This window comes from Elephantulus edwardii, unplaced genomic scaffold (genome assembly GCF_000299155.1).
Source record: "Elephantulus edwardii isolate Elephantulus edwardi_28Jun2011 unplaced genomic scaffold, EleEdw1.0 scaffold00309, whole genome shotgun sequence".
Lineage (NCBI taxonomy): Eukaryota > Metazoa > Chordata > Mammalia > Macroscelidea > Macroscelididae > Elephantulus > Elephantulus edwardii.
The window spans coordinates 2,015,764-2,040,250 of NW_006400059.1; the positions used below are offsets into that span (position 1 = coordinate 2,015,764).

The window sequence follows — 24,487 nt, forward strand, 5'->3', positions numbered from 1 at the left end:
TTATCTCTTTCTCTCTAGTTCTGGCAGTTCGGGAGCTGGATTCCTGTGGTGATAGATGATCGTCTGCCTGTGAATGAGGCTGGCCAGCTGGTCTTTGTCTCCTCCATCTACAAGAACTTGTTCTGGGGAGCTCTTCTGGAAAAAGCTTATGCCAAGTAAGACAACTGCCTGAATTCGCTCCCCTCTTTTCCCTCATCTTCTTTCTTCACTTGTCTATGCCGAGGGAGGGCAGTAGAAGCAGGTAAAAATTTAGATTTTTGTGTGTTGTATACCGTAAATCAGATCTGACTGGTACAGGAGGAGATTGTCCCTCCTTCTCCAGTAGAGCATGTGGTGGATTCGAACCACGCAACCCTGGGATTTCAGTACAGCTTCTTGCTACTAGGCCACCAGAGCTCACCAAAGCAGGTAAATTTATAGAGTAAGATTCTAAAGCATGTGTTAGTGGACACAGACATGACACACCCAGAGTCTCTATCTCCAGTTAAAAAAACATTCAGTATTTATTTTTTCTTTCCCAAGTGTTTGCAGTTGTCAAAGAGGAGAAAGGAATAGAAAGCTTTATAACATTTCTTCTTTTGTTCTCGGGATGGAAAGAATAGCATATCAAGGAATTCATGAGACCCGAGTGGACTATTCCAGGCTATATCATAGAACTTTTTATCCTGCTTTTCTCATGTAAACTGCTTCTCTGGACAGGCTGTCTGGCTCCTATGAAGACTTACAAATGGGGCAAGTGTCCGAAGCCCTTGTGGACTTCACTGGGGGAGTGACGATGGTCATCAACCTGGCAAAAGCCCCTGATAATTTGTGGGAACTCCTAGCCAAAGCCACCTGCAGTAGAACCCTCATTGGCTGCCAGACTCATTTAGGGGTGAGTCTGGGCTGGGAAATGAGAGAATGTCTACCTTCCTGTGCCTCTCCTTTGCGTCCACCATCTGCTGTCCTCTCCTCTGGGTGGGACCCATGACCTCCAGTCAAATGCTCATGTGGAGCACAGAACTGGATATCTGCATAGATGAGGAGATGTGAGAAGAAAGATGAGTGTCTAGAGAATTTCCAATCAATGCTAACCATGTGCAGAATACTTCATATGTGTGATTTATTAATGATCAAGAACATGAGACCAATACCATTGGTATAAAACAGGACTGACATTGGGGTTGGGGGGGACTAAGAAAAGAGGGGATAAATAATATACACTGCATGGGAACAGATGAGGGAAAGAACTGCTTAAAAGGAATATATGATGAGGTATTATTTGTATGATAACAGTCCAGAATAAGAGCTGCATAGTAAAGTGGACTGGGCTGAGGGTGAGGAATTGTATAACGATGATTCTTTTTTTCAAAGAGAAAAGTGAACTGGGGCGGAGGGAGGCAAGGAGGAAAATGTGCAACAATGAATGAATGGAAATCCAAGTTCTCTATAAACTTTCATTAAAATCTCAATAAGAAAGACAACAGCAACAACATAGGACCAGAGAAGGAAGCACTGGCTTCTTCCATGCCTCCCTGTCACTCATTTGTGCCACCTCCCACAATTATAGCATTTCTGAATCGTATTTGTTCCTTCTACAACTGCAGTGATAATCACTGCAAGGATGGCTCACTGAATTATTAAGGATCTCAAATGTTACCAAAGAGTATTTGGGAACTCGAATCTACTGTATTTCCCGCTCATTCTCATCCCTGCAAACCCTCCAAACACTCTCCTACTTACCCTCCAACGTTCAGCATCCCAAGGCCTAAGCAGGAGCTCTCTTTTGCCTCTACAGGAGGAGAGGGTGCTAGAGAACGGGTTGGTTCATGGCCATGCCTATACGCTCACAGGAATCAGGAAGGTGAGTTGCAGTAGGCCCTTCCCTTTCTTCTGAAGCCTTCTTATCTCTTAAGACCTCCCACCAAGACCTTGAGTTATCTTCATGAATGTTTGTATCTGTACCCATTCTGCAGAGTAAAGTTCCTAGAGAATCCTCCAGAACTTTCCAAACCTGTTGGTGGGCATGCCTCTGTACTGATTTCTTGGACTATACATTATCCAAAATTTTTCTCACGTGTTCTATTCAACAGTCTCTCATGTACCCTCCCATTACTGTTTCTCTCTTAAGCTCTACTGGGCATTGAAGGAAGGACTACAAAGAGCTGACAGTCAAGTATGGAAACAAACCCCTTTAGAAAATGGTGAGAAATGAATGCAGACATGGAAAGAAGAAAGCAGACATGAAAGGTTTTAGAAGTTTGAAGGGAGGAGAGAGGGTGTCCACCTAGCTTAGCTGAAGGAAACCAAGGAAAGCTTTATAACATTGACATTTGAGTGAGCTTATGAAAGATGGACAGAGTTCAGATCTGTTCTTCATAGGGTCACTATGGGTTGCACTTGACAGCACCGAACAACAACAATAATGAAAGGTGGGTAGGTTTATACAAGGGAAGAACAGCATTCTTCTTTGGATGAGCAGTGTTAACAAAAGCAGAGATAAGAAATAAAAAGGTTTCGTCTCAAAGAACCCTTGACAGTCTCTAAAGTGCTTGATTCTCCAAAATTTCTCCAGTCTTTTTTCAGTTTCTTGAACTCAAACTTTCCTTCTTATTATACCTCCTGCAAGTATACTTGGTTTTTATTTTCATATTGGTTTAACAAAAAAATTGTAGGGTATTGTCTATATGCTGAGTACTATATAAATATGAAATTTCTTTATCCTTTTATTTGGAAGCTCTGGTGGCCTAGTGGCAAAAAACTGGGCTGCAATCCCAAAGGCACACAGTTTGAATCCACCATCTGCTCTGCAGGAGACAGGTGGGCAATCTCCTCCCGTGTGATAAACTTCCTCTGAAAACCAGCCAGAGGGTCAGCTATGGGTCAGAAGGTCAGACATGGGTCAGATTCAGATCCGACTGGATGGTATATATCACAACAACAGTATAAATTTTAAGCCACTTTATCCTTGTAAAAGGTCTTTAAATCAGGAAACACAGGAATAGAGATGTTAACTGTCTCTCGGTGTTATTGCTACACTTTCTCCTCTACCAACTACTCTTTGATCTTTGAGTTTCCATTTCAAGTTCTCATCTGCAGGCCCGAGTCTTACCCAGCCACCTGGAACACTTGAAGTTGGCTCTTGTCTATTCCCTTAAACTTCTCATTTTGTGCAGGTGACCTGCAGACGGATACCTGAATATCTCGTGAAGCTGAGGAACCCCTGGGGGAAGGTGGAATGGAAAGGAGACTGGAGTGACAGGTGAACTTCTGGGCCTGGCTGGGGGAGTAAGGGAGAAGCACGTGAAGGGTGCAAGAGAAGTTGCCTTCTGTAAGCTTATTAAAATGTCTTTCCCCCTTGATCTCAGTGGATCACAATCACTTTTAAACTATGAGAGGCCACCCTCACATTTGTAATACATTTCCCCGTACATAGACTGCACTGTCATTCCTTATAATGATGGAAACTAGTATTTCTTGAGAGCTTGCCAGTGCTTTGAATCATTAACAACTCATTTAATCCTCTAGACTATGGTGTAATAAGGTAAGTAGTTTCAATGCCCAGTTTACTGATGAAGAAAAGATGCCTAGATGAAGTGAGTTATTTGAGATTCCACAGTATAACTCACTCCATGCTAGTACACTGCTTGCTGACTGTGCACTCTTGGCACTATAGAATCAAAATGCTAGAATTGCCCTTCCTAAAAACATGCTCAAAATGTGTAAGACAGTGTTTCACCATTCTTGCGTCTAAGGAACATTCTGTTAGCACTTCCTCTAAGAAAAATTTATTTGATCTGTCAGTTCACAGTATATTCAACACTCACACCAACACCACAATGCAAGGCTTCAATTTTTTTAGCTTTCGTCTTCATTGTCCAAATTTCAGATGCACAGGGAGTAAATGAAAATACCATGACTTGGATCAGGCACACCTTAGTCTTTAATGTTATACTCTTGCTCCTTAACACTTTAAAGAGAGTCTTGACAGCAGATTTCCCCAATGCAACATCTCTTTTGAATTATTAATTATTGATATCATGGGTGTTTATTGCTTATAGTCACTAAGTTGGACAACAACAGCTGCAGGTAAAGTGCTTAAAGGTTATATGAATCTCACAAGTTTTGCTTTTAAACACTCCCAGGGTAAGATGTCTCTATTCTAGAGCTAATTTAGCTTCAACATTGAGGTAAGGATCTTCTGGATCCATACTGAAGGTCCTAGCATTCCTTCGGCTCTCTCAACTCTGATTGAGTCAAAGGATTCCTGACCTTCTGTGGGCTCTGGGAATTTTTCCTGCTTATCACTTTTAGGTAATTTATTCTTTCTAAGGAATTTTTGTTTTCTTTTTTTAAAAAAAATAATTTTAATGAGCATTTATAGAAATTTGGATTTCCATTCATTCATTGCTGCACTTCTCTCCCCACCCATTTCTCCCCCCTAGTTTGTTCCTCTCTTTCAAAAGTAAAAGAAACACTCCTTCCCTGGTACACAATCCCCCCGCACCCCTCCTACCGCCCCAAGTACATTCCACTATGCAACCTTAATTGTGGACTCCTGTGATAAACCTTAAGACCCTATCATACATCGCTTTTAAAGGATTTTTTATTTTTTAATCATGTGGGCTTTTACTTTATGTATGCACAAATTCTAGTTAAATTCAACTCAAAGAAATTCTGCACAGATTTCTGAATTTCTTCAGGTAGTCTCCTCCTCTCTAGTATTTTGACCAGAAGGTTCTAGACAGCTCTGGCTTTGCTAAACTCGGCACCCTCTCTTCCATTTAGCAGTTTTTAGACTTTTCTTGGACTCGTGGCAAACTGAATAAGTGCTTGGATGCTAACTGAAAGGTCTGCAGTTTGAATCCACAAGCTCCTTTGCAGGAGAGTGATGGGGTTCCTTATTCCATAAATAGCACAGCCTTGGGACTTGACAAGGCAGTTGTACTCTGTCCTCTGGGGTCGCCAGGAATCAGAATTGACTCCGCAACTGCAATGATCCTGGATCACTAGCTGAGGAATTGCCTTTAGACAGAAGGTCTGGGGAATGTAAGAACTCATCTCATTTGCTTCTTATTCTCTCTCAGAATCATATAGCCCTGTGCTACCTACAGTCTATGAAAATAATTGTTTCTTATGTTTTAATCCATTTTTCATCATTTATGGTGTAGGGTGATATAATCTTATTTGTTTATGATTAGATGTAAAAGTTCAAAATAATGAGTTGGGAAAACAAGTCATTTCAACATAGTTTTAAATACTAGCCCTGACATTTTAATAACTTTAAGCAAGGACATAATCTCTATTTTAATCTTAGCAGTCTGGTGTCTAAAATTATAGATAAAAATTCCTACTTTGTATTGTTGTTATCCTTAAATGAAACAAAATACGGCAATAATCCCAGTCCAGTTGATTAGTTCATAATAATTGCAGGATTGATACTATCTATTGCTTCCATAATATGGAGAGTGACATTTTGTTATCTGTTAGGTGGCATGCAAATGATGATAAATAAATAACAGCACTGTAAAGCATTTGCTCAAGAATTTCAAATACGTCACCCACAACCCTTTCTTCATTCCCCATGAAAATATCTTTCTGCTTTCAGCTCCAGTAAATGGGAGTTGCTGTGTCCCAAAGAGAAGATCTTACTGCTGAGAAAATATGATGACGGAGAATTCTGGTACTTGGCTTGGGGTCTCAGGACAAATGTTTTGTTTTGCATTGAAATGTTGATCCAGGAAATAATCAACAACAACACTTCTAGTTTATCAACTGACTGACGTAGAGAAACCGATCAGACAGTCTCCACTCAGTAGGACCTCACCAAGGAGCAGGGAAAACAGACGCACAATCAGGACTCCTATGAGAGGGGAACAGTGACCAGCATGGAGCTTGTGGGCATGAGTCTTTGATACAAGGGCAGGAATGGATAAAGTGACTTACTCTTTCTTTGTGTCTTTCATTCTGCTCTTTTTTCAGTACGCTCTATCCCAATGTTTTGTCTCTACTGCCTTGAAAAAAGCAATGACTACTTTTTTTTTTACTACTAGGGGTTTTTTTTACTGCTAGCTTTTTTATTTACGAAATTCTAGTTCAGACCAAATTCTTCCAATTTCACACACACACACACACACACCCTTCCCTCTCATCAGATTGTACAGCCTCATAATTAATCCCCACCCCTGCACATCCTCATCCTTCCGCTTGTACCTCCACACCTTGGATCCTCATACTCATTCTACAACAATGGTTTTATACAGTATTTGTCCCTATGGGACTAAGTTAGCTCACTTAGCATAATGCTCTCCCAAGTTAGGTAATAATTTACAAAATCATTGCTCCAAGGTGACTACTTTTGAGCCCCATGGCCTGTAATCCTCCTGAGCAGAGTAACTCTACCCTCATATAGCCCAAAGTTACTCACCCTTCTTTCTGGAATCATATCAAGATACCCCAAGCAATTGCTGCTTCAGTTTCTGACATGAGACTTATCTTTCCCCTTTACCTTTGCTTTTCATTGTTTCCTCTTTCAAATATCCCACCCCACACAGAGTGGCCATATCCCCGCAGTATCCTCTGATCTCCACCCGTCCAGTTCAGATTACCATGGCCCTCTCCCTTTTGATGGTATTTTATTGAATACAGGATTCCTATAGAAACTATTACTCCACAACTAAGAAAAAGGAGCAGCCTTAAGACAGTTTAAATGTCACAGATGACATTAGCAAATAGGAGACAAGATTTCCATCATTTAATGACTGGACATGGGTTTGTGTAATTCATACTGAACATTTTTTGAGCAAGCTAACTAGCTATGAATGCTTCTGTCCCACTGTTGTCACCGAGATCCACAGAATCATTCTTTCAGCAGCCAACATAGGAAGTGGTTTGCACCTAGACAACACAATGTCTCGGTAATGCCACCTCCTCACAGTGGACCCTCACTATGCCTTAGCCTTCTCCCATGGCTGTCAGGCCAGCTCATCTGTGCACCAGAGGACCCGGGAGAAAGCCTTGTTCTGAGTGACAGCTGGGATGCCCTCTGTACGTCTCATTCCACCTCTTTGATCTCAGTAATTAGATGACATCTCCCTGGTCTCTTGTGTTGGCCTCTCTTCCTTCCCACAGGATGAATCTGCATGACTTCAAAGTGCATTTCGGGTTGCTGGTCATCTGTAAACTGACTCCAGGCCTGCTGAGTCATGAGGTTGGCCAGAGGTGGACACACACCATTCGAGAGGGGAGATGGGTCAAGGGGAGCACAGCTGGTGGCAGACTGAAATGGTCCCAAGGTGAGCAGGGCCACAAGATACAAAGCCTCTGGGCTTCAAAATGACAGCTTTCCTAACAAGGGCAGGCTCTGGGCAGACCCACTGCAGATGCTTGTGCTCTTGGCAGTTTGAACAGGGCTTCTGGCTGATGGGCAGCTGGCTTTTGTTTGTTAAGCTATGTGTTTTGGTTCTGGACTATGACCACTGGGAAGATCTCTCTCAAAAGTCCACACTGCTATCAAGTTAGAACGAATTCATAGCTGGGTTTCTGAGGCTTGTGAATCACACAGGGGACAATAGCTCATCTCCTTCTCTCAGAACGGTTAGTGAATTCAAATTGCCAGAGAGGCAAGGCCTTTTGGTTAACAGCCCAACTCCCTGGTCGAAGATATGGCACTGTTTATCTGATGTACACAAAGCAGCAGCCCCATCGGCCAATTTGTCAGCCTGTCCAGGTGCAAATTTCAAAAGGGGTGCTTCTTCTTAATTAGAATGGAGAGTCCTTTAGGATAAACAGGAGTCCTGCCCACAGACTCATAGGCCCATAGGTATGCATGCTGAAAGACTAGGTTATATCTTTCTTGGTTACTATGATTTAGAATTGACTTAACAACAGTGTGCCTAGTTTCTGAGTTTTAGGGTAAGGTCATCCATATGATGAAGAATCTCCCCCTTAACGGCAAAAGTGAGGTAGTAATTTTACTTACCATGACTTTGTTACCTGATAGGGAGCTCTGGTGGCCTACTGGGGAGGGTGTTGCACTAGCAGCCCAAAGGCACACTGTTCGAATTCACTAGCTGCTCCATAAGAGAAAGATGGTCTTTCAGTCTCCTTCTGGGTAATGTACAGCCTCTGAAAACCCACTGAAGGGTTAGCTATGAGTGGTTCAGACACACGGCACATAACAACAACATCTTCCCTAATACTTAGTGGGGAGACAAACATTAAAAGAAATAAATCTAAATTCTCAAAATGGGGAGGTTTGGTGACAGGATCTTTTCCTCCACGGAGGTCTCCTTTGCGGCCTTAGCTGTGCTCCCTCACAGGCCCCAGCCACCACCACAGGATCTACCGTAAAGGCTGGCATTGCTGCTAGAATGTAAGCACTTTGCCCTCAGTTTACAATCCCTGACGCAGCATATGTCTGAGGGGCACGCACCTTGCAACAAACATTGTGCAGGAAATGGGAAAAAAAGGATGAACATATTTGCTGGTCAGCGTGTCGAATCTGATCTGAAGGAGAGTAGTGTGAAGAGGGACAGAGTTGCCAGTGTGCCTGGACAGAGCTGAGATGGGGAAGACTCCATTGAGGGGGGAGGTGTCAAGGAGTGACAGCTGTGGAGGTGGCCTTGAACTGTCACCTCTTAGTGACTTGGTGAGAAGGAGGGAGAAGAGGTCCCAGAGAGCCAGGTGATAGGGGATCCTGGGACCTGTTTTTCAGTTCATTTTGTTCTGTCCCAGGCACATTTTGGAAGAACCCGCAATTCCTGCTGTCCGTCTGGAAACCCGAGTTGGGCCAGCGGTCCCTGTATCCTTGCAAAGTGCTGGTGTCTCTTCTCCAGAAGCCCCGGCACAGGCACCGCCTCCGGACGCCACACCTCCCCATTGGCTTCTACCTCTTCAGGGTAGGTGAGCTCCAGGAACCCCATGGGGCAGAGCTCAGTGTGGGACTCTCCAAGAGCTCATCTTCTCCTTCATGTGCTCTTCATTGTCTATTTTCGACCACAGGCCTGGGCTCAAATCTATGCTCTGTCCCTTATGAGATGTGATCCAGAACAAGTCCCCTCCTCTCACCTGAGTATCACTTCCCTCATCTCTGAAATGGGAGTCATCATCTTCATACAAGGGGCCTGGGAGAGTGTCCATCTTTGTGCCTGGAACACAGCTGATAATCAAAACTGATTTCCTTTTCCTCTTCCAAGAAGCCAATTGTCCCTTCTCTTGCCCTTTTCCAGACAGTGTTGGATGTTGGGTTGGAATGGCACAGGTGTCTTGTGACCGTATCTCCGGGTGGCCACTGCCATAGTTTCCATCAAGGACTGGGTGTGTGAAATAACCAAATCCTCTGCTTAATGAGCTCTCTTTCCTTGTTTTTCAGATGCATGGGGTGAGTTGCTCTCTGGAGCAGTGTGGGTAATGTCGTGCACAGAGAAGCCTCGGTGAGATTCAGTTTGGCCACAGCAGCTTTCTGGAATGTCTGACAATAACACAAGCTGCCTGTGTGTGTAGCTGGAAAGAGCATCTATGACTCTTCTTTAAATTCAAGGACCTTAAGAATTCTCCATGTGTCCATGAAGAGGTCTCTGAACCTGGCCTGGCACATATATTTCTGAATTTATTAAATCTCTGAATAGATAGATACCCAGGGCTCATATTGAAGACTGTCACAGCACAGCAAGGACAATAAATCACAACCTTGCCCGAGTTATAAAGCCATGAAATAGAAGCCTGTAACATATGGGGCATCAAGAGACCATGCATCTCACCTCCCTGGGGACAAGGGACAGAAGCTTGGGGAAGGGGCCTAGGGACCCACACAGAAGGGCAGTCATTTCTCCGTGTTTCACTGGCAGCCTGGAGAGATCTGTTCAGAAAGTGCAGAACATCTCAGTCGCAGAAGGGTGGCAGCTGTTATTTTATTTGGGTGAAATAACAGGGGTGAAAAACTTCATTTTCTTAGGTAGAATTGAATCAGGAAAAGTGATTTTATAAAGAAACCATTTTGCACTAGGCCATGAGTTGTCCGTCTACCCCCCTCCCCCAACTATGTGAACACTGAATTTTTCAAATGCTTCTTAATTTGAAAAGAAAAAGTTATTTATATCTTGCCTACTTCTAAATTGAATCTGGGTCAACTTCCACCAAAAAAAGTGTAAACAGAACAAAATTATCAACCAGTTACAAAATTAAACAGGCAGAAGAAAAATAACACTACAGGTGGTGGATACATAGACAGTTGATTCTAGTAATAAAAAATGTCTAGGCAGCTCTCAGATCCCCTGTAGCCAAACTGCAGAGGGAACTGAATGACTTCCTAGTTCTCATTGTTGATGGAGCCAAGTATGCTTCATTAGGAGATGGGTTTTCTCCCTGGACTTGAGTGGAATTTGCTAAGTGTGTTTCTATGTGGAGAAAAGAGAGGCAGAGGAGAAGGAGAGAGACAGACTGAAAGAGAAAGAGAGTAAAAAGATATGTCAAGGAGAAAACAACGTGCATGCCACATGCAGGAACCCTATTAGAACCACTGATCTGAGTCAGGTCTTCTGAGCTCTTGTCAGGCTCTCTTTCCCCAATAGGAGGCTCCCTCCTGAAGTGATTAGAATGCCCAGTTTGTCTTTGGGAAGTTCTTGTGATTTAGGTGGAAGATGGTTGGTGGTCCAACTGTTCTGGGTGGTCATAAATCACTATAACCTTGAACTTGCACCACACACGTAGAAGCAGCACTAGAGTGTCAAGGACACGGGCACTAGTATCGGGGTCCAGCCTCAATATATCTAAACCGTTCTGTGAGAGGAGGGACGAGGATTGAATGAAGGCTCAGAGAGACTACCCGTTGATGGCGAATAGTAAAAAACTTATTTTTCTAAAGCATATATAGGTTTTTAGAAGCACCTATCCAGTAGCCCTCGCATTATTTCTTTCTGTCCGAGATGTTGACTCTCAGGTCAAACATTAACTCTCACAGACCTCAGTACAATACAAAGATGTTTTACAGCATGTCTTATTGAGTGATCTAAGAAACGAAGAGTTTCAGGAGATAACATTCCCTAAGGTCTGAGACCTTTGGTCACTCTTATTCATTAATATCCTGCTTCCTTGAGTTGTATATTGCCAAGCAGATTTTCTAGTCAAGATGGAGTTAGTCTTGCTGGTTTCACAGTACAGGGCTAATCTTGCTTTGCAAGTAAGTCAGGCTTCTGACACACTAGGGTTTAGCTGTCCTCATTTTCAATCTTAGCTAGCAATATTACTATATTAAGAGATGGGTGAATTTGAGTAGATCAACTCAGATTTTTCAACTGCAATATAGAAATTGCAGACCCAGGGACATGTCTCACATCGTTTTACTTTTTTCACACAATGTCAAGTAACTGGACGTGCTTATTCCTATACTGATATGATCTCCACAGAGATGTCCCCTCACATATTTCTTTTCTCTCGCTCTCCAACCCTTCTCATGCTTCACTGGGGCAGGTTAAATGTGGCTAGTCAGAGTCACCTTAGTTCTAGCTCCTGGCCAAGTGTCTCAGGTGTGGCCACAAACTTGGATTGATCACTTCAACTGGTTCTCGACTTCCTCTGTTCACAGTACAGCGGTGATCAGCAGAGACTGCCTCCCGAGTTCTTCCAGGAAAATCCTCCCGTGAGCCAACCGGAGACATTTGAAACAAACAAAGAAGTGAGCCAAGAGCTATCGCTGGACCCAGGATCATACGTCATTGTGCCCTGCACATCCGAGCCTCACCAAGAGCTGGAGTTTATCCTGAGGGTCTTCTCCAGGAAGCACATATTTCAGTAAGGGTACAATCCTTCTCTGGGAGGTTAGGGTCCCCTGGGTTCAGGGAAGGTAATGAAGGTAAGGTTCTCTGCCACACAAGGAGGAACAGAGCAGACTATTCTGGCTGCCTGTATGAGGACCATCCATCCTTTCTTCCTCTTCACTTCCATTTAAATAAAGAAAATCCTCATGCTAGACATTAGAGATGGGAAGGTAGAGTAGTCACGATCCCCTCAGTGATGTCTGCAAAGAACACAGACCTGTAAGCAGTTAATCACATTCGCAGGTGAAGGAAGACATTGGAAAAATGTCCAAGAGGAACATTTGATCTAAACTTCCATGATCTTGGGGGAAATTGAGACAATTAATTCTAGGGAAATGATGATCCATAGACGATGCATAGAGTTTGTTAAGATACAGAAGATCATTATTAACTAATAGGCTCAGATGCTTCTGGGTGATGCACTTAAATGTTTATGTTGTTGAGTGCCTTCATGTTGGAATGGACCCGCAGCTGACCATCCAGTGGGTTTTTAGAGGCAGTTGATCACAAGGGAGGAGGTTGTCCATCCTTCTCCTGCAGAGCAGCTGGTGGAGTAGAAAGGCATGTCTTTGGGGTTGTAGTGCAGCTTCTTATCAATAAACCACCAGAGCTCCCAAACACCTTCCAAATCAAACATATTACTTTGCCTAATATTGATAGTTCTTTGAGGCCTACAGCAGGTTATTGACTCTATCATTATGACTTTTGTTTGATGATTTGCTTGTCTTTTAATATCCTGGCCATAGGTAGTTTGATTTCAAGACTCAACTACTCTTTCAGACTGTTGAGTTTTTAAATGTGAATGAAAATGATTCAGTGAGCTCACCTCATCAGCACTGAGTTGGAACCAACTCATAGCTGAGCCTCCAGCTGCTTTTCAGGAGGCTGTAAATGGTGCAGGAGGAGATGGCCCACCCTTCTCTCTCAAAGCCACTGGTGGATTCTAACTGCCTGAAAGGCACTGTTTGTAGATCAGGAGCAGAATTCTCTATGAACTCTGTCACCAGGTGAAGGCAACGGGAAATGAATGTACACCAAGAAATAAGCACAGGCAAAGATGTGAGGAACAGCACGAGGGTGTATGGAAGGCTAAAAATAGTTTGGTGTGCCAGGTGGCTGGATTGTAATTTCCAGGAGAATCGGTAGGTAATGCTTAAAAACTGGGCAAATCTAAGGCACCTGGAAGATGAGTTGCCAGGGAAGGAAGGACATTTGTTCAAAGATTTCTAAAGATAACACTCAAAAGAAATCTGTTTTTCTTTCTTTCAGTGAAATTGGCAGTCATTCCAATGTTGTCTTCTGCAAGGTGAGTAGTCCAGTTGAAATCAAATTTCACATGGTTAAAACTCTTCAAAGTCAAGATAGTGGATTTTTTGCATCATATGCTAAAGGAGACACTAGGAAAGGGGATAGGAAGAGCCCGGTCCATAAAGACCTTACTCTCTGATAAATGTGCCACGTCATCCGCTTATCATCATTCATCTCTAAGAGAACCTGCGCTCTGCTGTTGTTGATCTAAGAAAGAGTGAAAACAAATGTCATCAAATCCTGGTCATCCAGAGCCCTAAGTCACAGCTTTACGAGCTACCTCTATGTATTTTTCTGTTTCTAATTTCTGTACCTGAGAAAGCTGCTCACAAGCTTGTAAGACTCAAGTCTCTACCTCCAAATTAGTATATTAAACCTTGTCATTGTGGACTATGTTATTCCAACTGACCTTGATGTTCTCTGGACATAATCCTGACCTTTCAAGTGCAACAATTTTTCTCCTCAAGGGGTTCAATTATGGCTAGTAAGTTTTTAGAAGTTTGTGCCCCATATTGTCTGTTATGTATCATATATTTAAAACTCATATAAATAAAAGAAGAAATACCCTCTTCATGTTGTTATGAAGAGCCAGTTCTTAGAAAAGGAAATCATGCTTGGAAAAGTGGAAGGTCAGTGAAGGAAGGGAAAGACGTCAATTAGATGGTTGAACGCAATGACTGTAACAATAAGCTTCAATGTGGCAGAGATGATGAAGATGGCACAGGATAGGACAGGGGTCAGATCTGTTGTTCAGAGGGTCGCTATGAGTCAACTAGATGGCATCTAACAATAACAATAACTATATGTTTAAGTTATATGGACACACAACAACACAAAACCACCGTTATTTCATGTGGCCTAGTGGCAAGAAGCTGTACTGCAATCTCAAAGGCACTCAGTTTGATGCCACCAGCCCTTCTGTGGAAGAAGGATGGGCAATCTTCTCTCATGCTATTAACTGGCTCTAAAAACCTGCCAGAGGGTCAGCTATGGGTCATTTCTGACTCTACAGTATACAACAACAACTTTAAAATGTATGCTGAGAAAATAATTTGAGAAACTGGGCATTATGAAAAAAAATGTGGCATCAGGATTGGAGGAAAACTCATCAACAAACTGTGTTATGCAGATGACACAACCTTGCTTGCTGAAAGTGAGGAGGACTTGAGACACTTGCTGCAGAAGATGAAAGACTACAGCCTTTGATATGGATTAGATGTCAACATCAAGAAAATAGGAAATTTTACCACTTAGGCAACATCATATTAGCTGGAGAAGATATTGAAATTGTCAACAATTTCATTTTACTTGGATCCACAAGAGCACAACACCCTTGGTATCAACAGTCAGTAAATCAGAAGACATTGGTTAAGACTTCTGTCAGAACTTTTCCGAAGTCTTGAAAAGCAATGTTACTTGATTCAATCCACAGTCTTTGGAGTATCTGCTATTCATCTGAGATCTGGACAATGAATAAGAATGACAGCAGAAGAATCTTTTGTCTTTGAGTTGTGGTGTTGGAGAAGAGTACTGATTATCCCATGAAATGCCAAAAGAATAAATAGGTATGTTTTAGAGAAAGTGCAACCAGAGTGTTCCTTGGAGGCAATGATGGTGAAGCTTTGTTTCACATACTTCGGGCATGTTGTTAAGAGGAGCTATTTCTTGGAGAGGGACATCATGTCTGGAAAGGAGTCAGTGAAAGAAAGGAAGAATCTCAATGAGATGGATTGATGCAATGACTGTGGCAAAGGGCTCAAGGGTATTGGGAATGATAAGTAAAGGACAGAATTAATATATGTTTCTCATAGGGGCTCTGTGAGTCATATTCGACTCAACAAGACCTAACAACCACAACTACTTTAAAATGTAGAGGTACTCTTTGCTATGTCAATTGGGCATTTGGAATATATTTACATCTGTTTATGTTTACTAATTCTACAATTTCTCAATTTGTTACTATCTATTTAATTTTGTCTTCATTATAGTTTCTTTTCCTTTTTTGTCCTGTCTGGCCATTTTGATTTGGTATGTTGTTGTTGTTGTTGTTGTTATGTGCAGTCAAGTCACTTGTGACTCATAGCGATCCTATGGACAACAGCCCTAAACCCTGCTCTGTCTTGTGCCAATCTCACTGTCTGTGACACACCCATCCCGATTACCCCAGTCACTGAATCAATCCACCTCATGGAGGGTTTTCCCCTCTTGCACTGTCCCTCCACCCTCCCAAGCATGATGTCCCTCTCTAAGGACTGGTCCCTCCTTGCAACATGTCCAAAGTATGTCCGATGAAGACTCAGAATCCTTGCCTCCAAGGAGCAGCCTGATTTCACCCTCTCTAGGATGAATCTGTTTGTTTTCTTAGCAGTCAATGGTACATTCAATACTCTTCTCCAGCACACAGCTCATATGCTGGTGCTTTTGAATTGATATTCTCCTTCTAGCCTCCTTAGTCATTGTCCAAATCTCTGACACATAGCAACTGATTGATTATAAGAAACTATTAATCTGAATATGTTGATGTTGGTTGTTTCTGTATTTCTACTACACATATTATTGAGTTTTCCTTTTAAGTTACTGGGAAATAGTTTGATTCTTTTTAAAATTGTGCTTTTTGGAACTAGAGAAGCCTTTAGTCTAGAATTATTTTTTCACCACACTTTAGGGAATGACATTTTCGTACAATACCCAATGTCCTATGGATTGCAAAGTTTTTCACTCTATTTGATGGAAACATGCTAGGTTTACAGAAATCCTCTCCTCTCTGACATTCTGTCATGTGAACTCTGGCCTTTTTGGCCTTTTCTCACCCTTAGCTCCATCTCCTCATTTCACAAAGAATATCAGGTTTTATCTGGGTTTCCCACCCTATATCATAACCTGAGAGCTGGGAACATTGATGTCTATTGAAAGTCGCACTGCTAACCTTCAAGCTGAGAGCTGGGCTTGTTTGTTCCACTTCTCTCACCAATGACTGTACTCTCAGAATGAATGAATGTGCTGCCTTGTGTCCAAAGTCCAAATGTCTTTGCTTTGTATAATTCAAGTCAATTCAACCCTTGCCTTTGAGTAGGAATCAACTCATAGTTGACCCGCTAGTGGGTTTTCAGAGGTCATAAATCACTCAGGAAGAGAGTGCCAATCTTTTTCCAAAGTAGTTGCTGGATTCAAACTGGCTGCTTTGGGGTTGGAAGCATAACTCCTTATCCACTAAGCCACGAAAGTTCTCTTCTATAGTTCATTTCAGTTGTTTTAGGCAAGAAAATAGGATGACTATTACTCTATCTTGCTCTGAAGCATACTCATTGATCTGTTTCTAAGAAAGAGAAAATCTGTCTGAGGTTTTTCTCTAACCAATTTTCTTGCCAGAGTGCCTGGTCAGGGAATTTAGCCCACTTCCACTGTGGATGGGGCATGAGACCAATGTAGACAATCATATTTAGAACCAGAAACCAAAGCTCAAACGTCTGTCAAAGTACAGGGTTTCTCTTTCTGCTTTCAGACATGTATTCAGCAGTAAGACCTAAAGGAGAGGCTTATATACGCTGTAAGTTAGGATTGAGTCTGAATGCTTTCATCAACAAACATTTCTAGTTGGAGGATATGACGAGCAGTGTCAGAGAGAGTTGGAGAGTCATGGATTAGAGTGAGTACAGTTTCAGAGTATTGACTGAATAGTTGTTGTCGTCGTTGTTGTTATGTGCCATCGAGTCGTTTGCGACTCATAGCGACCCTATGTACAACAGCCCTATACCCTGCTCTATCCTGTGCCAATTGCATTGCCTGAGACACACCCATCCCAATTACCCCAGTCACTGAATCAATCCACCTCATAGAGGCTCTTCCCCTCCTGCGCTGTCCCTCCACCCTACCAAGCATGATGTCCCTCTCCAAGGACCTGTTTCTCCTTACAACATGTCCAAAGTATGTCAGACGAAGCCCCAGAATCCTTGTCTCCAAGGAGCAACCTCGTTTAACCCTCTCCAGGATGAATCTGTTTGTTTTCTTGTCAGTCCATGGTACATTCAATACTCTTCTCCAGCACCACAGCTCAAAGGCATCAATTCTCCTTCTGTCCTCCCTAGTCATTGTCCAACTCTCTGATGCATAACAAGTGATTGCAAAAACCATGGCCTGTATCAGGCGCACCTTAGTCTCCAGAGAGACGCTGTTGCTCTTGAGTACTTTGGAGAAGTCCCTAACCGCAGACTTTCCCATGGCAATACGTTTTTTGATTTCCTGGCTGCTGATGTCAAGAGTGTTGACCGTGGAGCTGAGCAAACTGAAGCTGTGAACAATCTCAATCTCTTCACCATCCATCCTGATGCTACCAGTTGGTCCAGTGGTGAGAATCTTTGTATTCTTGGCATTGAGCCTCAGTCCATACTGAAGGCTGCAGTCCTTGACCCTCTGCAGCAAGTGCATGAGGTCTTTCTCAGTTTCAGCAAGCAAGGCTGTGTCATCTGCATAACGCAGATTGTTAATAGATTCTTCCACCAATCCTGACACCACACTTCTCGTCATAGAGCCCAGCCTCTCTTATAATCTGTTCTGCATACAGGTTGAAAAGGTATGGAGATAGGACACATCCCTGGTGTACACCCTTCCCAATTTTGAACCATGCAGTGTTACCTGCTCTGTTCTGATGACTGCCTCTTGGTCCAAGTATAGGTTTCGCATTAGCATGATTAAATGTTCTGGGATTCCCATTCTTCTCAGAGTCAGTCACAGTTTGTTATGATCCACACAGCCAAACGCCTTTGCATAATAAATGAAACACAGATAGACATTCTTCTGGTATTCCTTGCTTTCATCTAAGATCCATGTAACATCAGCTATAGTATCCCTAGTCCCACGACCCCTTCTAAACCCAGCCTGGCCTTCTGGCAGTTCTCTGCTGATGTCCTGTTCCAGTCGTTTTTGGATAATCTTCAATAGAATCTTGCTTGCGTATGAAATCAATTATGTTTTTCTGTAGTTTCCACACTCACTTGGGTCACCCTTATATTTACGTCTTCTTTGTGTTCTGCTTAAGAAAACAGGACACGTTGTTGTTGTTGTTGTTGTTGTTATGTGCCATCAAAAATCACTTGTGACTCATAGCGACCCTATGTACAACACCTGAACCCTGCTCTATCCCTTGTCAATCTTATTGCCTCTGACACACCTACCCCCAATACCCAAGTCACTGAATCAATCCATCTCATTGAGGGTCTTCCTCCGCTGCACTGTCCCTCCAATCTCCCAAGCATGACACATTGGGTGATGGAATATGAGAAAAACAACATTTGTTAACTCAGAGGAATAGAAGCTGTGAGATATTAATATGTACATGAGAGTCCATTTATACAGATGATTAGTTAAGTCTTTCTACATTTTTATTCCAACAGGAAATAGTTGACAAAAATGAAGGGCAAGATGAATTCTTTACCAAACTTTTTGAAAAGGTAAGTAATTAAAGCATGGTTGTAGTGGAGAGGAGGGGGCTGAGGACAAATTAGAGAACAAAACTCCATGAACCATGGGTTTGCCCGTGTATAAGTCGTAATTTAAGTTACCTATCAGAGATTGAGATTGTTAGCAGCTTTAGTTTGCCTGGCTCCACAATCTACACTCTTGGCATCAGCAGCCAGGAAATCAAAAGGTGAATTGCATTGAGAAAGTCTGCTGTCAGGGACCTCTCCAGAGCAGCGATGTCAGTCTGAAAACTAAGATGTGCCTGATCCAGGCCATAGTCTTCGAAATTACTTGCTATGTGTCAGAAAGCTGGACAATGACTAGGGATAATAGAAAATTGATTCCTTTGAACTCTGGTGCTGGAGAAGAGCACTGACTATATCAAGGACTGCTAGAAGAAAAAACAGGTTCGTCCTAGAAAAGATGAAACCTGGCTGCTCCTTGGAAGCAAGGATTCTGAAGCTTCGTCTGACATACTTTGGACATGTTGCAAGGAGAAATGAGTCCTTGAGGAGGGATGCCATGCTTGGGAGGGTGGAGGGACAGCTCAAGAAAGGAAGACTCTTAATGAGATGGATTGATTCAGTTACTGGGGTAATGTGGGTAGGTGTGTCAATGACAATAAGATTGGCACAGGATAGAGCAGGTTTCAGGGCTATTGTACATAGGGTTGCTCTATGAGTCTCAAGCGACTCGACGGCACATCAACAAAACTAGCACTTCTCATTTATGTTCTTAACATTTTAGACAAATCAGTTGAGCCATTGTCTCTAGCAGATTCTTGTGAAATGAGTATTTGTTCCAGGAAATGACATTGATAAGGTGTAAAAGTGTTCATCTAGTCTTTGCTGCCTTAGAGAATATAGTCGTGTGATAAAAGTACAGAATCATTACTACAAAGGGGGCTAAATTGGGGCGTGAGAGGAGATGGCTGGGCCTTTGGAAAAGAAAAATGAAAAAATGCTCAAGAAGAAGATCCCTTAGTTGGGGACCGAGGGAAGGGCTGAAACTAGTAAGACATCAAGGAATAGAAGGACCTGGGCTATGCTCCTGTCCCCACCTTACATTCTTTTCATTGGAGTAATCCAAATCTGAGAACTAGCTGAAGACCACTGCGACTTCACAGCAGGGCTGTGAAGACTGCTCTTTCCATGGCTACAAATGATTAAGTCCAATGATATAGAAACAAGAAAAAGACTGGAAATCTGTAGTCTGATAATCTTAACTATTCTGTTAAAGCTGCATGGACATGAACTCCTTGAGTTAGGAACAGTCATTACTTAAACTTACAACTAATCTATCCCTTTTAAATTCTTCTCTAGTATTTTGTTTAATATAGCCAAAGAAGACAATCTACATTCTTATATTTTTGTTCATAAAAGTTTTCCTCCATGTCAGTGGTTTAAAACCTTTTTTATTTTCTTCAGTCCTTTTATCAAATGAAATCCCAAGGAGAATCTCAATATATATGCATGCTTGCAAAAGAACTGAAGATAGATATCATAAAATTATATATTGTGAATGGATCAGTTTTATAAGCTCAAATTTATGACACTTGTGTTTTATCTGCATGTTTTCATATGAGTGAACATAAAGAGTTGCTTTTGATGAATCTGAAGCTCAAGATGGTCCTATTTTATTAGCCATAAAATTTAAACAAAATTTCTTGTAGAACTTCTGAAATAGCCGTACAGAACCCAGTTTGGAGGCTTAGGGAATTCACCTCGCTAAGTGTCTTAGAACTTTGCATCTAGTAAATAAAACTCACTGTACAAGTTTTTATAAGACCACAGATTGGATTATACTTCCAATCACACTTTCTTTGTATGACATAGTCACTGGCTTCTGCTGAGAACTGGCATATTTACTGGGTGGAGCAGATAAGGAGAGGGCGTTCCCTGTAGATCTTCCCTCTTAGCTTGTGGCTCCTGTGTTGTGTAATAAGTCTTCAATAGTGTTGATTTTCTCCTGTTATTCTGTTTCCTCATTAGTATCCAGAAATAAATGCAGTTCAACTACAGGAGATCCTGAACCAAATGACCTGGCCAGGTGAGTATTTCAGGAGTCAACAGGACACAGAAGGGCACACTTTTCTGAGCTCTGGCTCAATTTCTCTGTGCCATGGTGGGATGTGTGACTTACTGAGTACTGGCCCCACTGAACAGCTATGTTTTATCCCGGGATAGGTCACGTTGTTTGACAAAACAGAAGAAGTATTTATGCAGCACAGAAAATCATTATTTCCTGATTTAATTTGGTTGAAAACAGAAAGATAGAAGCAAAAATAAAGATTTCCTCCACCTTCTATATCAAGAAGAAAAGCCGAGTGCTTCTATTCTTGGCACATAAATTCCATTTGGAGTAACTGCATTTACTTCCTTAATCAGGGAAATAATTTATCTGATCAGTTTATATTTAAATTGATCAATATAGAAAAAAATGTAAAGTCTATTGCAAATGAGTTGAATGGATGCTTTTATATCAAGCCTGGGATAATCCACAGAAAGGATTAAAGTCTATAAAAAAATACTTATATCTGTATTTGGAATGAGAAGAACATGAAAGAAATAGCCTGACTTCTCCAGAGAGGAAAATGAACCTTATGCAATTAAAGAGGAAATGTGATTGCTTTTCCTTTTAATGAAGCCAAAACATTAAACTCAGTCAAATTCTAGCCCAGGGTACAATATAAGTCAGGGTTTTGAAATAATTTCCATGTGATTTCTCAAAGCCAATTTCATTTATCAATAAAACAGGCAGAGGAATAGATCTTTGGAGTAGGAAACTAAATATACCCCAAATATTTTAGGTTGGTTCTGGAGGAATTATCTAGAAGAAATGGCTCGTGTGTATTTGAAAGAAAATAAAGGTCTCATTCACAAGGGTGTGAGATAAATGCTCAAGGACCATGTGGACAAGTTACATTCATTTAGGCCTTTGGAGAGTTCCTATATTGATGAGTCAGAGATTACTGCTGATTTTAACCAAATATTTGGTAGTCTCCCATGATAAGTGATGAAGTGGTGATTGGAAAATGGTAGCATTAGAGCACTCACAGCAAGTCATTATTTCAAAAGGATTATATAAATACAAAAGTTGAGGACTAATTCTAGTTGAGAAGCCTCAGATAATGCCCCTGATCTACTTTATTTACCCAATTTTGATCAAGCGCTTGGAGGAAGACATGGGATGCCGGCTTATCAGATCTACAGATGGCACAATACCGGAAGGACTCATTAATATAAAAGACAGCGGAATTGAAATCTAATATGTCCTCAACAAGCTGTGCCCAAACCGACAAGATGAAACATAGTTAGGATGAAAATAAAACACTGCCATTTTGTTATATTTTTTAAAAAAAAAATTGTAGCACACATTTAATGCAAAAGAGGCCTCATTTTTGTGGCAGTTTATTTGAAAGATATCTGGTTTAATTTAGTTGATCTCAAGCTTTGCTTGAGCTAATAATAGTTTCAAGTTGCTGCTTATTAAGCTAATACAAATTCAGGCTATATTTAATGGCAGCATTTAGATTCATGTTTTTGAAATTGTGTTCCAAGAAACATTAGAAACCAAGAGGTTTTAGTAAGTGTTCCATGAAATAAATGGGATTAGGTTCTGTGGTCAATTATGCTTGCAAAATTCTGGGTTAAACAAAATTTAATTGTTAGCTCTTTGGTACTTATCATATGCTAATGGTGCACGGTGAATGGAGAAAAAAGGCCTATGGATACAAAGTGTCCAGAATTTACTTGGTCACAGAACTATTTCTCTGCAAAACCTCTCCCTTTGGATATCATTTGGAAAACTGTAGCTTAAAACTTGGAAATGATAGGTCTGCTTAATCAAAGTACAGCTGAAAGGTTGTGTTCAAATTTAGGCACCATATTTGAGAACAATCCTGGAAAACTGATTGTATCTAGAAGACAAAGACCAAAGCTCTGGTGATAAAGTGAGTTAAGCATTGGACAGATAACCCAAAGGTCAGCAATTCAAATATACCAGTTACATCTCAGGAAATTGGAGGAAGTCTCCTATAAACAATTGACAGGCTTGGAAGCCCCATGGAGCAATTCTACTGTCTGATTGTGTCATTGTGGTTAGAATTGGCTTGATGGCACATAAAAACAAAAGGAAAGGATAATGAGAGATTATAAATAATGTCATCTGGGGAATAACTGCAGAAATTTTTAACGCTTAGAATGGAGGGTAGAAGATGAAAAGGAAACGAACAATTGGTACTTTTCTGGAAGCAGAACTAAGATCACTGAGTGAATATGACAAGAGGTTCCTTTGCATTGACATGGCAGGGTAGGGCTGGTGACTTAGAGCTGTCCTGCTGTGGCCGGATTTCTGGGTAAGAACTTGGCACTCATTCCTGACAGAACATCTGTCAAAGAATATGAGAAACAAACTTCTTGATTTGAGTGAGACCTTGGGCAGATTGACCTTTCATATATGAAGATCTGCAGTTCTGTGGCCCCAGCTCTGCCTAAGGACAGAGAGCTATGTCTATTTGACTTCGACTGGGGGGAAAAAAATCCTACTTGCATTGAATGTTTACACAGTCTTTTCCTGAATCCCATTGATTTAGGAATCACCTCCAAGCCTTCTTTTGCTCTCCACTGCTCTCTAATTCTCCCTTTGTCCTTTCACTTCAATGGTAGTTTTTAGAATCCATGGAGTCTGGATAGTATTACCCTTCTCTTTAGAAAACCAGTGGGCAGTGTTGGGCCAACCCTCATGCATACTCTTTCTGTTTCTGCACAGATCTGAGGAACACACAGCCCTTCTTCAGCCTTGAAGCATGCCAGGGGATCCTGGCCCTACTGGATGTATCTTTTCGGTGGGAAGGTGCAGGCTGCTGTTTTAAAAGTTTATCTCTGGAGCCTGATTGCCTGGGTTTGAATCCTATTACTTACTGTTTGTGTGATCTTGGACAAGCCACTTAACTCATTGTACTTCAGGGTTTTTATCTGAAGCACAGAGAGACTATGAAAACCTACTCTGATGGGACAGCACATGTAAAATGTTTATGATAGAACTGTCTGTCACGTAAGTGACCAATGTTGTTAACTAGGTGCCATGAGGCAGCTCTGTCTGACTCTATCCACAACAGAATGAAACCTTGCCACCGTGAAGACAGTAGCAAAAGTAAAGTGTGATTTAGTCCTTGGCCCACTCTGTGTTCTCAAGTAGAAGGTGCTAATTTGACCAAGTCACTTCAGAAGCAAAACTTACTTGATCTGCAGGCTATGGTATACCCATCCACTTTTAAATGCTCAAAAAATGATTAAGTGTAATTCAAAAGATACATCTATACCCATCCTGTGCCTCCTTCCATAGGTTTGTTTTAATACGAATAAAAAAAAAAGTTACTGTTTTTTGTTCAAACAACATCACATTGGCCATACCAAAAGGTCCTGCATCACCCTCCTCATCACCACCAATGCTGCTGTGTTCTGGTTCACTTCATTCCATCCTGGTAAGGATGAAGGAATTCGGGTCCGATTAACTAGTGAGAGGAGGCCAACCAGGAGTATCAGGCTCTCAACAGGACCATCCACAAATGCACGCAGATCTCTGGACACCCAGCCACTGTCCACAGTGCTGATGTAGAAATGTGCTCCTAGAACCTTTTACCTTGACCCTGTTACCAGCTTAATGCATCTGGTACTGTGAGCATCCAGGAATTCAGGGACCTGTGGAAGCAGCTGATTCTCTATCAGGTAAGAACCAATCGTAACTACTCTTAATGAGATGGGTAAGAAATAGAGGCTTTTCTAGTTGTGAGAAAAAGATCCAAAGTATGTTCTTTCCCTTCAGCCCTTCTCTATCACTCACCAATTTTTCTTTAATATCCCTCCCAATAGCTCCTCCTCCTCCCCTCTCCTCTGTAAAGCCTGTTGCAAAAACCTCCTGATTTT

At 41.7% G+C, this 24,487-nt stretch overlaps 1 protein-coding gene across 1 annotated transcript in view; it reads left to right on the forward strand.

Annotated features, from left to right (window-relative positions):
* CAPN14 (calpain 14) overlaps window positions 1–24,487 on the forward strand; it is a 94,274-nt gene that overhangs the window by 63,723 nt on the left and 6,064 nt on the right. Inside the window, exons 5-18 of the mRNA XM_006901135.1 lie at window positions 19–155; window positions 700–874; window positions 1,781–1,843; window positions 3,156–3,241; window positions 5,588–5,662; window positions 7,111–7,274; window positions 8,716–8,883; window positions 9,950–9,954; window positions 11,564–11,769; window positions 13,065–13,101; window positions 18,494–18,550; window positions 20,552–20,609; window positions 23,331–23,395; window positions 24,221–24,289. Coding sequence (XP_006901197.1) covers window positions 19–155; window positions 700–874; window positions 1,781–1,843; window positions 3,156–3,241; window positions 5,588–5,662; window positions 7,111–7,274; window positions 8,716–8,883; window positions 9,950–9,954; window positions 11,564–11,769; window positions 13,065–13,101; window positions 18,494–18,550; window positions 20,552–20,609; window positions 23,331–23,395; window positions 24,221–24,289 — 1,365 coding nt within the window. The remainder of the gene's footprint in view (window positions 1–18; window positions 156–699; window positions 875–1,780; window positions 1,844–3,155; window positions 3,242–5,587; window positions 5,663–7,110; window positions 7,275–8,715; window positions 8,884–9,949; window positions 9,955–11,563; window positions 11,770–13,064; window positions 13,102–18,493; window positions 18,551–20,551; window positions 20,610–23,330; window positions 23,396–24,220; window positions 24,290–24,487) is intronic.